We start from the raw sequence: 14,391 nt of genomic DNA, 5'->3' as shown, positions 1-14,391 counted from the left end.
CCAACTGCCGTCGGGTATTTACGGTCATTTGGACTTTTTTAAACAAATTTTACTTTCTAAAGCGTAGCGAGTCTCGTGTAACAAGAGTCTTTAAGTAACATGGTTTTATTTGGAAACTACGCTTGTGATGGATTATTGGGTTTTATGACCTTCTACACCTAAAAGGTTCAAAGGTCTTTTTTCAGCACTCAAACCGTTTTACCACTGTGCTGCAGAGCAGAGAAGGAGTCCCTGGAGACGGCCCTGTTCGAGAGCCAGAAGCTTGCCTCGTCTCTGGAGGCCGAGCGCTCCAGGTTGGAGGGGGAGAGGCGCGGCTTGCTTTCAGCTAACGAGGCCTTGACGCGTGAGTAGCCCTCTCCCTCAGAGACCCCACTGTTCTCTTTGCCAAGCCCCCCGGCCGTGAAGCCTTTCCAGCAACCCACAAGAGATCCATATTTCAGCTGTGAGCTCTGCAACAGCTGGACTGCAGCATCACTGGAGCTGCTTTCTCAGCTGACCAGGGTCTCACCACTCTGCACAAACATACGCATGAATCAGATAAGCAGGGGTTAAAGTGAACTGAAACGATCCAGAACAGCCCTGCGGCAGCTTTAGTTGATCGGTGGTTATATCTGATAGGCAGTTTAATACATATTATTATAAATTAAGTTAATTTTCTCTGTGCCGCAGTCTGGCTTTGCTTACAGTTGATGCCATGGAGACACTTGCTCAACAAATCAGAAAATAATATTATCCCATGGTCACGCCTGCATACTTCACACACATCCTTTTAGACTCCCCTGCAGATGTGGTATTTTTTTTTTCTTGCTATAAAACAAGTACCACAGGACGGGAGTGAGTATATATTTTTTTTCTTTTAAGTGGCAGGTAAACCTAAATGAAACTATTCAAACTTCATCAAAAACAAAAAACCTGCTGTAGCTGAAAAATGTTATGTCTCTCAGAGATAGGAAGGTTATTTTGAAGAGTAAACATGCCTCAACAACAGATATTTGACAAACACATTTAAAGCTTGCATGTAATGTTACCACTTTTTTCAGAGATAGTGTAAAAGGTTTTAAATTGAACGATAATGAGTTTCTGTTTCTTAAAGGTTTTATTTAAGTTTCTGTGAGTTTAACAGCTGCAGTTCAAACTGGTTAGTTTGACTTACTGTGGTAAAGTGTGGCGCTTGTGGTGTTCATGGTCAGTGTTTGGTTAGGTAACAGTTAAGTTTGAATTGAAGCTAAAGAAGATGTTTAGTATCATTTGCCAAGTTCCACTTTTATACTAGCATTATGTAACATCCACTTACGTTGCATTTCGTATTGTATTAGTTTGTCCTTTCTGTCCACTGCACCTCAAGATCTTTGGGTCTACAAATGAGTGCCATTAAGCTAGCATGTTCTTTGATAAGAACTCTGAATAAAATATTGCTGCTTCTGTAATATCAGTGGTTTTTAAAGTTTGTCTGCAAGTGAGGTACATGGATGTATTTACCTGTGCAGGTGAAGCTGCTCAGATGCGAGCAGATGCTGAACGGCAATGTGCACAAGGAAAAGAAGAAAGAAGTAAGTTGGAGGAAAAGCTGGCTCAAGTTGAGAGGAGCACCCTGCTGACTTTGACCAGCAAACAGCAAATTCACAGAGAGCAGCTCGAAGCAGAACGTCAGCAGAAGGTGCACTTCGAGTTTGCTGGTCTCACTGTCTATTAATCTGTTAATTGTACTGAAGTGTCTGTTTGCTGGTCCTTAGGAGCAGCAGCGTGCAGAGCTGATGCTTCAGCGGGAGCAGGCCGAGGAGCAGCTGCGCAGACAGTGTGAGGAGCTGCATGCGCACAGCCAGAAGGAGCTGCAGCAGGTGCGAGAAGAGCTGGCCAGGCTGAAGCAGGAGTTCGGCCAAAGTCTCCTGCAGGCTGAGAATGAAAAGCAGCAGGTACATGAGGTGGTCTTTGCAGGTTTCTTGTGGTTCTTATGATTGTCAGTGATGTTTAAAATGTTTGTGTATTTGAAGGTAGGCCAGGGGATGACTTCGCAATTCTGAGCATGCAGAAGATCTGCAGATGAAATATAAAAGGACTGGAAGATAATACAATTCCTAAAGAAAGCAGAAGAAGCATGAGTTACAACAGAAAAATGAAAAAAACCTGACAGAGACAAGCATTTTAAAAATGTCCTCAAACAGGGTTGCGCGCAGGTATAACCAGTGAGAGGAAGAAAAACACAATCAGGTAAAGGCAATCAAGGAAACATGAAGAAAGGTCCTTAAAGTAAAGGAGAATAGCACAGAAAAACAATAGTTAAAGTAAACCAGGAAGTGGAAATGAGGAAGACAGGTTCAAATTCATTGATAAGACAGAGGGAGACAAAGACAAGGAAAGAGTGCAGACACTAGGAAAATATAAACATTACTGACAGTAAATGACAAGTACGAACTGTGGAACCGATTTCGTTTTGTCCAAGAACCAGTGGCCAAGTCAGCTTCTTTTTCTGAGCTACATATGAATGATTCTGACCTCGCAGTGTGTTTTGATCAGGCTTTGTCTCAGATGGAGGCAGAGAAGGCTGTCCTCACAGAGAAGCTAGCATCCCTGCGAGAGGACCTGGCCACAGCGGAAATGGATATGGAACGCCTGCAGAGGGAATCACTTCGCAAACAGGAGCAGGACAAGGTAAAAATGTGACGGGAGCATACTGGCTCTGTTCACGTTTCCTTGCTGTGTTGTAACTCGGCTGACCGGTTTGTGTTTTCATATGCTGCAGAACCAAATGGCTGTCCTGCAGTCTGAGCTGCGAGAACTGCAGCTGCATTTTGAAGAGTCTTTGAACTCGCATGAGAGTGACAAAAAGAGTCTCACTGAGCAGGTCAGAGAGTTGAACCAGCAGAGAGAGCATGCGCAACAGAAGGTGGGAACTTTTAAAAAAAGTTGATGTAAGATTTTAACTTAACCTATTTTGAGTTTATTCTCACGAGTATCGTATATCAGACCAATCTGTATTCACTGTAATACATAATCATTGTGAATTAAATACCAGCCATAGGTACCAACCATAGGACCCTGAAGAATTACTTGTTTTCTGTGATTATACTTTCACCACATAATATCTAGGAAGGTACCGTGTCTCTTGTTTTTTTTGTTTTTTTTAAATATATGGTGTATCAGTTGGTTCTCACTAAATTGGCACAGGTTTGTACGGTAGTGTCACAGAAATGGTTCGGAAACTTTTAGTTTGTTTGGCTTGGCATTGGATGGGAGACCTTTCATCTGCTTCTGCTGTGAGGGAGAGTTTGCACCAATTTGTACCAGTACAAGCGAGAGCCATTTACCATAAGCCTATGTTGACATTGGCTGGTGTCACAGAGCTTTGCTAACATCAGGGTGCCATCAGGTGCAGCGTGCACTGGGCCAAATCCTGCAAGGAAAGGTGGTGCGGTGTCCTCTCTTAAGACTTGTACTCAGCTCTCAGTTTCTGTGTCCTTTTCCTGTCAAGTCCACAGGGGAAAAGTTTGGTTCTTTTGACCTTAATATAAACATTAAAGTGCAATTAGAGACTATAATTTTGGCTCAGTGACATACCTCTCGGAGCCAAATGAGGGAGCCGTAAATCTCATCTCTCAGGGTTGCTTAAGGTCAGGAATCCAAGCACAGGGTCGCTGGGCGTTTTAGTGAAATAACAAGCTCACACTCACCTCATTAAGATGTAACTGCAGAGTTGTAAAGGCCCCACCATGCCATGATTTAAAAGCTTGGCCTTCCTGGAAAAGGAGATTGTTTATCTGTGTGGGGCTTATTGGTTTCATTTAAAAAAGAAGCAAAATTTAGCGTCACCCTGTCTTCGTTCTGTCTCCTTAGTCATGTCAAAGTATAGTGAATGGGGATGAGTGGAGCCAGAGCAGAAGAGTTTTGAGGTTTGGCCGGCCCTCCCTACCATATATCAAGTTAGGCTTCAGCAGTGTTGTCATATTTGGCCACCCCTGCTCGCTTCCTTGTTTGATTATTTTCACAAATCCCATCTCAGGATTCTCATGTCAGAAAGCAGAAGTGAGGACATGTGACAAAGAATCGAAGAGCATGAAAGACGAAGAACGATAAGGGGAAAGAGGTGGAACGAGAAAGAGGAGGATACGGTCTCTGGTACCATGATATCAAATCAAAGTTTAAGTTAACCCCTTGTGTAAATAAGCCGGCGGTGGAGTGTTTATTTTCTCCGTCGCAGCAGCGAGAGGCTGGCTCCGCTGGGACTCCGGGTCCCCCTCTCCCATCCGCATAACACAACACTGCTGCCCTCATATTCTCTGCCTCCTCCACTGCCCTCCACCCCAAAAAAATCAGATAAAATAAAGTAGAGTTGGGCTGGATCAGCACTGGCTTGTTTTTTCTCACTTTAGAGTTTATAAGGACGAACCATCTTGTGTGGCCTCTAAACATAACACTCTTCCTCCTCCTTGTCCTCCCTCTTCTCCCTCCTTCTCCCCTACCACTTCACCAGGGGGGCTGCTGTTTATCATGTTGCTCTCTTCGCACCGTGAGCTGCAAAGAGGAGACAGGGAGAGACAGCACCTGGCTAAAGGCCCAACTGGCTCTTATGCGTGCCCCGCTGAGCTCGGGCCTCCCTTCTTCTTTCACTACAACACACAAAATGTTGCCATAAAACAGAATATAGGTCAGAGAGTATTTTGAGATAGTGCAGATAATGCTTAAAATAGGAGATGTTGAGGAATAGCTTTCAAACAGTGAGGCTATGATGCATTATCCGATCCCAAGTCGGCATGCAGGAGGATTTTGTTACCAAATAAATTCTGGGCTGGAGCGAGAAGAACTCAAGAAAAAAGCTCAGTGTTTCTAAACTATTTATTTCATTTTCTTGCTCTTGTTTGTGGCCCTCTAATTTTCTTTATTGATACATCATGCCTTTAATTCTGTAACTTTCCCATGAAGTTGGAGGGCCTCCGTCAACAGCTGCAGGAGGGAGAGGATGGACGTTTTAAAGGGCAAAGGGAGTTGATTGAGGCTCACAGAGAGCTTCAGGGCTCTGCACAGGAGCGAGACAAGTTACGCAAAGATGCTGTGGACCTGAGAAGGCTCTTGGATAATGAGACCCGAGAGAAAGAAGCCATCCAAGCCTCAAACCAGGAGCTGAGAGCTCTCGTCAAGCGAGCCGAGAGTGATAACAGCAGGTATGGCTGCCACGCAAGCCACGTTGCTGTAATCGTTCACCAACAGTGGATGTTTATCATATTTTTTATTGTGTAAATATTAACCACGTCTTGACTAGTTTGAGACGAGCTGTGGAGGAGAATGAGCAGAAAGTGGCCGTCTTAGAGGAGCAGAGGAGCTCAATGCAACAAGAGGCAACGGCTCTTCGGAGCGGCATGAGAGAGCTGGAGAAGTCTCGTCTGCAAGCGCGCAGAGAGCTGCAGGAACTGCGCAGACAGGTGAATAATGACTGAGGTCACTGGTTTCCATCTGATTTATTTGAAATGAAGAATTATATCGGAGTAATTTGTGCTGTGCTGACATGAACAGGTAAAGGTCCTTGAAGGAGAGAACATCCGGCAGAAACAGGAACTGCGAGAGCTGCAGGCCAGGGTATGTGAGGAGGAGCAGAAGGAGGAGGAGGCACGTCGTGAGGCTTTCACCCTCAAGCAGAGAGTGCTGGAGTGTGAGGCTGGCAGGGAAGCGGTGCTAAACGAGGTAGAAGGCCTCCGGGAGTTAGTATGTTAACAACACGCTAGAGCAAACATTCAACCTTGGCTAACATACCTCACATGTCACACTCACACAGAGACAGTCAACATGAACCATAACACACTACTGCACAGTGGGTTTGAAAAATCCAAATGTTGCTCAACATTTTAGCAAATTATTGAATTATAAATTCATTATTCAAGCTCTTCAGTCCCATGAATTCACATTGAGGGTCCCTAAATTCCCATGACCCCTTCCAGCAGTAAGTGAATATCGGGTGGATGTGTGTATTCTGCATGCCAGAATAAATTGATGATCCTTATGATATATTAGAACGCTGATTAATGATGATGTTTCCCTTTTCGAACTACATATAAACCAGTCTGTAAGCTCAGTAAACCACTTTAGGTTATGGCCAATATATTCTCCAGTTTGATCTGAAACAGGCCAAGAACGTTTTTAACATAAAACATCTCCACATTATCTAAAACCAATCTGAAAACAAATGATCAAAAAGAAACTCGTGAAAATAGAAGCAAAAAAATAAGTTACACGTAACAGCAAGTCTGCAAAAAGTGCAAAACCTGTACGTTGAGAATATTTTGGAGCTATACAGCAGTAACTTCATTTCTTTATAAGCGAAACATGCGGCACGTTGCTACAATGGTTAGGGCTATCGCCTCACAGCAAGAGGGTTGTGGGTTTGAATCCACTGGCCAATATAGAAGAACAGTTCTATATTTCTTATTCCCGATGCTAAATACCTCTCAGCATTAACTATGTCCCACCAAAACACACTTTGTCCCACATGTAGCTTGTTGGGATCCGATCACTTAAAGTGGTCTGCATCTTTGAAACTCTTCCTTTAAACCCAAATGGGAAATAAACAGAAAGAATTGACAGGATTGTGGGTTTCATGTTATGATTTACTTGTGAGACTGATGCCCTTTTGCGTTTTTCTAGAAACAAGAAACAAGTGCAAAGGGACACCCTCATCTTCATTTGAGAAAAGCCTGATGTATAAAACTTAAACATTTGCTATTGGAGGAAAGTTTGTTTTTATTTCTCTGACATGTAGTGGGTTATAAAGAAGGGTCAGGGTTCCACAGTATATTAATCAATTGCTGTTACTCCTTATTTTCTCATTTCTGAGGCTCTATCAGTGAAGTCGACAAGCTTGTCATCGGTAAAACAGATAAACTTCTTAAAGCCATGTTGTTTTTATTTACACAGCTACATTTAGGCCACTAAAAATCCTTTGGAGCATGAGTGGAACTACAGTTATCAACAATAATGTTTTAAATGACAGTTTTTCTGTGTTGTAGATCAATTTATGTTCAACATCACATTATTAATGCTGCAGTTAAACAGTTAAAGATTCAAATACATGTAAAGATGTAAAAAAAAATTAAAAACAGATAATCTGATTGTCATTTAGAAGATTAACATATTTTGTAGTGAGATTTTGGTCTCTTTAACTTTTTGGTTTAGGAGCATTTAATAACCTGTTAATTTATTAGGTCGAGCTGTGTCCTCAAATTATAATAGATTACAAATTCTGTTATTGGTTTATCGCATTTATCACATGAACACTGCTAAACATTTTCTACTTTATATAATTAACAAATGTTGGACCATATTTAGTTTTGCTGATTTTTTCTTGGTGTTTGCACAGGTCGCAGGTTTACAGCGTCGTGTGATGGAGCTGGAGTCCGCGGAGCATCAGAACCGAGAGCTGCTGCAGGAAAAAGAAACTTTTCAGCGGCAGAGTGACCAGAGGCACAGAGAAACCACCGCCCAGCTGGAGGCAGCACTGGAAGATGCCAGGGCGCAAATCAAAGAACTCTCCATGCAGGTTGGTGTTGCTAAAAACAAGGCCCAGAGCGTGGAGGAGCAGCTGGAAGTGAGCGATGCCAAATGCAGGGACCTGGAGCTCAAGCTGGCGGGGCTGTATGCAGCTCTGCGCCGCACTGTTGGCATCAACCACATGAGGCTTTCAGACAAACCAGGGTCACGAAGACGGTTTCCTTCCCCTTGGAGAAGCCACTTCTATTCAAAAGGTATAGTTGGGTTTTACAATAGGGCATCATGGTGCCATGTTTCTCTCTGAAAAGTTGAATCGATGAGTGTGGTGTCTGGTCAGGAGGAGAGAGTGTGGCCAATGGATCTTTGATCTCCGTGTCCTATGGTGAAGACAAAGAGCTAGACTTGGACTCAGTTAATACAGCCCTGCGGGAATTCCAGCAAGAACTCACAGATGCTCAAAGAGACAGGGTATATTTAAAAATCTTAATAACTGATTATAAGATTCAAACTCTGATATTATAGTCATGTTTTTTTCACTTAAATAATGGCTTTGCTTTCCTCAGGATGAAGCCAAGGCTCAGGTAGTCAGTCTAACTCAGCATGTGACTGAACTCAAAGACAGTCAGGATAAATCATCCTCCCAACTACTACAACTACAAAAGTCTCTGAAGCAATTAGAGGAGGGTAAAAACCCACTGAACTCTTCACTCATATACAAACTAGCAGTAGTTTTTTGCCTAAGCAAGCAATATGTTTTATATATATAACAGATACATATATTCTTTCAGGAAAACGAGACGTGGAAGAACGATTGAACCAGGCACACACTTCGCTTTCCCTGCAGGAAGAAGCAGCACATCGCACAGAGAGAGAGAAGAGAAGCCTTGAAGAGGAGCTCAGGGCTAGTCTGCAAGCCGCTCAGGCTGAATCCAGAGCACTTCAGGTACGTAAAAAGCAAAATATTGTTGAGAGAAATGTTGACAGCATCTTCTTTGAGGCTGAGGAAATCCTGTTCTTCTCCCTCTACAGGACAAGTTGGAGGTTGTTCAACAGTTAGAAACTTGTTCAAATTCAGAACAGCGGAAACTGAAGGAGTCTCTGGAGGCAGCAGAAGGCAGGGTGAGAAGTCTGGAGCTTTCTCAACGTGCTCTCGAGGGCGAGCTGCAGAGGGCCCAGCTGAGAGTGGCAGAGCTGGATGCTGAGGCAGGCGCATTACAGGAGAGGCTGACGGACATGAGGAGAAAACTGGGTGAGAGTGAAGACCGGTGCGCGGCGCTGAGGTTTAGTGAGGAGAGACTGGCCACGTCATTGGCTCAAGCTGAACAGCACGAGAGTCAGCTGAGAGAGCAGATTCACAAACTGTCAAACACCCTCAGTGACAGCAGGAGCAACACGGGAGCCCTGCAGGAGCAGATAACGCAGCTGCAGAGGGCTCTGACTGCCAGCGAGCAGGACCGAAGGCTGCTGCAGGTACAGTCTCTCACCTGAACCCTCCATCCAGCAGGAGAACAACTTCCATGTTTTAGCTGGCCTTATCAGCTCTGGCATATTTTTTATTTACTCTGCTGTGGTTTCATTCAAACTTGTCAAAATCTGAGCAGTAAATTAGGCTCTTCATCTATCCCACCGAGCATTTTATCCGTTGATTAGAGGTCTAAAAGATTCTAAATGGTCCGTAGCAATCAAGACTGAAATTGGGTTAAATGTGAAATTAAAAAGTGAAATTAAGTTGATCTTTCAATTCAATTGGACTTTTGTGACACTGATATTTAATTTTCGCAATGTCCAACTGCGCTAAAATAAATGAATTGTTGATAATGTATCAATACTCTGCATTCACTCATTTGGCTAAAAATCTTCCGTCTGCGTACCCAATAAAGGAAAGAGTAAAAGTGTCATGACTTCAACCAAACAGGGGATTTCAACAGCCATTTGTCGGAGTAAATGTCCTAATATTTGCTAATATTTGCTAACATGGTGCCACAAGTGAAAGAAGCACCTGGAAACCAAATGTCCCTTCTGAGAGAAACTTCAAAAGAGAGCTGGCTCTGAACCAGAGGCAACAAGACTGTTGGTTGGACTCTTGATTGTGCCTGATACGGAGATGAAGGCAAGATGTAAGCTAGTGGAGTATTCTTGCAAAAACATTTTACAAACGGGCTTTCACAAAAACCAAACAGAAACTGATGGATATGACACATGATCTAGAGGCTAATTTGCACAGAAATGAATACATCTGTGCCTTGAATTGTTTGGCTTGTCTTTGGTGTAACTTGGGCACAAAAGGTTTTCAAAAACACTGATTTAGATTTGGAAGGTGCAAATGAATATGTTTAGTAAGGCGACCAAAGTGTATCAAGAGGGGTTATTTGAGTTTCTTTTCCACTCTTATTAGCAGTCTGGCCATTTTGCTCTGACCTTTGACATCAACAAGTCATTTTCTCCCAGAGAACTGCCGCTCACTGGATATTTTCTCTTTTACAGACTATTTTCTGTAAATCTTAGAGATGGTTATGTGGGAAAATCCCAGGAGCTCATTAGTCTCTGAAATACTTAGACCACCTGTCAAACACCAACAACATTCAGACTATCTTAAATCATCATTCTTTTACACTTTGGTGCTCAGTTTGAACTTCAGCAGGTCATCTTGACCATGTCTAAATGCTTTACTGGACAAGGTCCTTCCATGAAGAAAAAGGTGATCCATTGCGTTGTGTTTTTGTCGATGTGCGTGTGTCCATAGGAACGTCTGGATAAAACACGAGACGGCCTTTCAGAAATTAAGAGGCTGAACCACACGCTCGCAGAGCAGAACCAGAACCTTCAAAGAGTCCAAGAAAACTTAAACTTTAACATATCTGAGCTAGAGAAACATAACAGAACACTAAAGGAGGTGAGTCACACTGGTAGAAGTGTAAGCAAATACAGGTACAAAGGTCAAGACACTGTTTTGATGTGTCGTTGATTAACTGTGTCCCAGAGCCTGAAGCAACAGCAGGAGGCTGAGCTTCAAACCTCCCAGCAGCTGCACAGAGAGAAGAAAGAACTCCAAGAAAAGGTCGCCAATCTCCAGAGCTTCTTGCAAAAGCTCCAGAGTGAGAGAGCTGAGATCGAGAAGGTGGTGACACGCTTTGGTAAAGACAAATCTGCACTTAGGAAGGCGCTGGAGAAGGTGAGCTGATTGGCCTGCTGCACAGTGCTTTCAAACACTGATTACACTTATCAGCTTTCTCTCCGAAATTCAGAAAGCTCAGCGAGATTCTGTGTGGCTGTTGTGTCAGTGTGTAAAAATAAAACCTGTAACAAGCAAATTAGCTTAGCACAAAGACTGTAAAGGTTTTAATTAGCATTAAAAACTAATACATTTTGGTAAGTGCTATACAAATAAACTTTATTATTTAAACAAGGGATCACCAAAAATGCAAAACAGGAGAAACAGCTATAATCTTTAGTTGCTTTACTTCTTATTAAACCCTGAAGGGCCAAAGCTTTACTTTAGGAGCTAACATGGCTGAGTAAAGTTTTTTTTTTTTTTTTTTAAAGATTGTGTTTCTCATATCAGCGTAGTTTCCTTTATTTATGAGAGATGTTCTAAAATACTCTAATGTCATTATTTATGGAATCTAAGCAATTTTATCCAAATCCATCATATTTCCACCTGATCTTTATGCCATACTGTTCCACTGTAGAAGGGATGTATTGCCTGAAACTACACCCGCCTCTGAAAGCTACCAACTGTTTATCCAAACAGAGACCAGTACCAGGGAGATAGTATTTGGGTATCTGGGCAACAAACAGTTTTCCAAATAAGCAGCAAGTTTGTCCGAGCTCTGGTTGCTCTGGTTGTCAAACGAACAAAAAAACGTGGACTTTTTAATATCTCTTAATGTTTCTGTAGTTCTGTTAGCCGTGATGCACGGAAACTTTACGAATGCACAAATATATTTTACACAAAATCCCCATTATCCTCGTCATACCAGTGGACCGGTTCCTGTGAAAACTATGAAAAGTTGTAAGAAAAGTAAATGGACAGATTTATAATGTTTACAATTAAAAAATATCACAACAGCACGTGTAAATATATGTGTGGGGTTACTGGAATGTTAAAGTCAGTCGATCAAGACACGGTATACACGAGATTTCCGTCAGGTGTTAGAATACACTGATTGTTAAAAATGTTTTACTTGTGTGAAGAAGATAAACTTCTTCATGTGGCACACAAAACCTAACATTATAAAGCTGCCAGCCTTAACAAACACAGGGGGAAACACAGATGCTGTAGTTATAAATAAGCATGAAAGAGGATTATTCATTATTTGGGGCTTTTATGTCATAAATCAACATAAAAGTAAAAAAAATAAGAACAGCAGTGACAAATACTGAGAATGAATCCCAGTTACTAAAAAGCAAAAAGCTGAAACAAGGCATTAAAGTCATGATCTTAACTTTTTTTTTTAAACCCGGGCCCTAAAGTATTACTCTGCTTTTGGTCAGTGGACCTAAAAGATATTTTTGCTGAATATGAGGTAAAATATCTGTAATATACGAGGAAGCCAAACCACAATTGGCTTTAAATGTAATTAAAGACTGCAAATTCTACAACTGCTGGAAGCCTTTGTATGACAGCAGCCAGGTCTGAAGTAATCCACGTTTAGTGTTGGTCAGAAGGCTCCTGGACCAAGTGAAGACATATAAGACACATAAAAATACTGAACACTGCCTTTATTATTCTGTAGTTTAGTGTTATTATTTCCTGAGCGTTCTGTTTTCTGTAGAAAGTCATCCCAAACTGAGGGAAATACGGAGGTGGACTGTGGGAACCGAGAGGCTCTGTGCTCGGCTTCTGCTATACCGATTACAGGAAGGCACACGGGTGCAGAACAATCATGGTAAAGTCGTTCACGTTATGTCACCCTCGTGCTGTTGTCAGGTGGAGATGGAGAGGTTGAGGAAGGAGGAGGAGGCAGCGTCTGTCGCCAGAGCACGAGAGGAGCTGGAGCAGAGGGTGCGCAGCCTGGAGCAGCAGCTGGCTGGAAAACAGAATGAGATGCAGACTCTGCAGGTGAGAAGCTCCAGGATTACAGCAGAGGACGAGCAGGGACTGCACTGGCAGCACAAACTGTTTTATAGGATCTATACGTAACCCTCAAACAATCCAGCTGTTCCAGCAACTGAAATTGTGGTTATATTTTCATCATTTTAATGGCTATGTTGTTTCTCATAGCATCCTGTTTCCTTCATCTATCACAGACAATCTAAATTTTTCTACTGTTCGTAATGATGACGTTGAAAACTCAAAATAAACAGAAAAAATCATTTCAGCTGTCATCGCTTCAAGATACTGAATTTAATTGACACCGAGTCATTTCTGAGCGCTCCATTGCTGCTAGAGACAGTATGAAAGATTGATTGGTTAGTGTAGTCAACTCAATGCGATGAGCAAGGGTTGGATCTGACTTTGAAACCACACACCACACACACCCGGGATAATCTTTCTTTCTGGCTCTAATAACAACTATAATTTACAAAATGGACTTCATGTTTTACTTAGTATGACCTGAAAGTAGAGTCCATAAACTCATCAGAACATTTTTATTGTAAAAGCATTGAAGGACAAGCAGTACCAGCAAACAGTTTCACAGCAAATGTCATAAAGACATTTAGTAGATTGAAAAGGAAAATTACAGCGTCGTCGCATAATCATGACAGTGACATGACACCTTTGGATCAATCCAAGGAGACCTATTCTTAAGAAGAAGGGCACAGATTAATTTTTATTTTGTTTCTTACATTAATAAAGGGTAGACAAACATTTAAATGTTATGAATCAACACCAGGGAACGCGGTGGATTCAAGCAAATTATGCCCAAAGACCAGAGCTTCCAGAAAGCAGGTTTAACAAAGCTGAGTTTAAAATATCCCCTGAACATGTTCACTGTTATTTAAGCACATGCGTAGATAATGCAACATACAGAGTATAATTCACCAAAATAACATTATAGATAAGGTCAGGAGTCAGATTCTGTTTGACTCATATTTTTATCTTCAGTTACATTTTGTCGCTGTCAGGCTCGAGCAAAATAGTTGGATTTCAAAGTCAAATGCAAAATCTGGTAGTATTCTGTTTTTTATCATTAAACAAAAAGTAATTTTAAGTGCTTAAATAATGACTCACCTGACTAACCTAATTAAAACGACTCTAAGACGATGTTTCTGAGATAAATACCATCCATTTTCCACTGGTGGGTCAGTCTTGTTATGACCTACCATGTACATACTCATACATATATAGAGAGTTGACTGGGATAACTCAGTTAAGCCTTTCTGGACCCAAAGAAGAAGACTTTCCCATCTCAAAGTTCAGGAGTTTAACTCTAAGTTTGTGGTTTCTGGAACAGGATCCAGATGTTGTACAGCTGTGGCATTCAGGTGTGGGAGAGAGAGAGAGAGAGACGGTGTCTTCCATAAAGAAGCCAAAATGTCAGTGGATCTGACAGCAGCCTATAAAGACACAACAAAAGAAATGTGTAAATCAGAAAATGCAGAAGTTAAAGACAGCTGCCTTCCAAATAATGTGTTTGTAAAAATTTGTGATCAGAGAACCCCACCAGGAGACACTAAAAGTACACAAAAACCCGAATTTGACCTTTCCTCTCTGTGTTTTCAGTCTCATAATGTTATCTGAATTGTCCTCAGGCCCACATCTCCCAGTCAGAGCATGCTCACGCACACCGCCTCCTGGAGGTGACAGCACGCCACCACCAGGAGTTGGATATGGAGACGGAGCGTCTGAGAGACAATCAGCTTCAGGCAGAGCAGGCTTTGGAGAGCAGGGAGAAGGCACATCGACAGAGGGTCAGAGGCCTCGAAGAACAGGTATTTTAAATCTACCTGTGGATCTGTGTGATTACAGATATT

At 42.1% G+C, this 14,391-nt stretch overlaps 1 protein-coding gene across 5 annotated transcripts in view; it reads left to right on the top strand.

The window, feature by feature from the left end:
- The window catches only part of crocc2 (ciliary rootlet coiled-coil, rootletin family member 2), a 44,065-nt gene that overhangs the window by 28,261 nt on the left and 1,413 nt on the right, over window positions 1-14,391 (top strand). For 4 of the 5 annotated variants that reach the window (XM_035907517.2, XM_087836930.1, XM_035907520.2 and 1 more), the window contains exons 19-35: window positions 216-343; window positions 1,488-1,657; window positions 1,734-1,913; window positions 2,515-2,649; window positions 2,741-2,884; window positions 4,918-5,156; window positions 5,255-5,414; window positions 5,506-5,673; window positions 7,343-7,727; window positions 7,811-7,941; window positions 8,037-8,157; window positions 8,262-8,416; window positions 8,503-8,943; window positions 10,217-10,366; window positions 10,454-10,645; window positions 12,404-12,535; window positions 14,170-14,349. In XM_035907517.2, coding sequence (XP_035763410.2) covers window positions 216-343; window positions 1,488-1,657; window positions 1,734-1,913; window positions 2,515-2,649; window positions 2,741-2,884; window positions 4,918-5,156; window positions 5,255-5,414; window positions 5,506-5,673; window positions 7,343-7,727; window positions 7,811-7,941; window positions 8,037-8,157; window positions 8,262-8,416; window positions 8,503-8,943; window positions 10,217-10,366; window positions 10,454-10,645; window positions 12,404-12,535; window positions 14,170-14,349 — 3,211 coding nt within the window. The remainder of the gene's footprint in view (window positions 1-215; window positions 344-1,487; window positions 1,658-1,733; window positions 1,914-2,514; window positions 2,650-2,740; window positions 2,885-4,917; window positions 5,157-5,254; window positions 5,415-5,505; window positions 5,674-7,342; window positions 7,728-7,810; window positions 7,942-8,036; window positions 8,158-8,261; window positions 8,417-8,502; window positions 8,944-10,216; window positions 10,367-10,453; window positions 10,646-12,403; window positions 12,536-14,169; window positions 14,350-14,391) is intronic. The other variant, XM_035907518.2, reaches the window with a different exon arrangement.

The sequence above is a fragment of the Neolamprologus brichardi genome, chromosome 23, assembly GCF_056152115.1.
Source record: "Neolamprologus brichardi isolate AB-2024 chromosome 23, ASM5615211v1, whole genome shotgun sequence".
Lineage (NCBI taxonomy): Eukaryota > Metazoa > Chordata > Actinopteri > Cichliformes > Cichlidae > Neolamprologus > Neolamprologus brichardi.
Note: the sequence above shows the minus strand (reverse complement) of the source record. Positions and strands in the feature narration are given on the sequence as shown.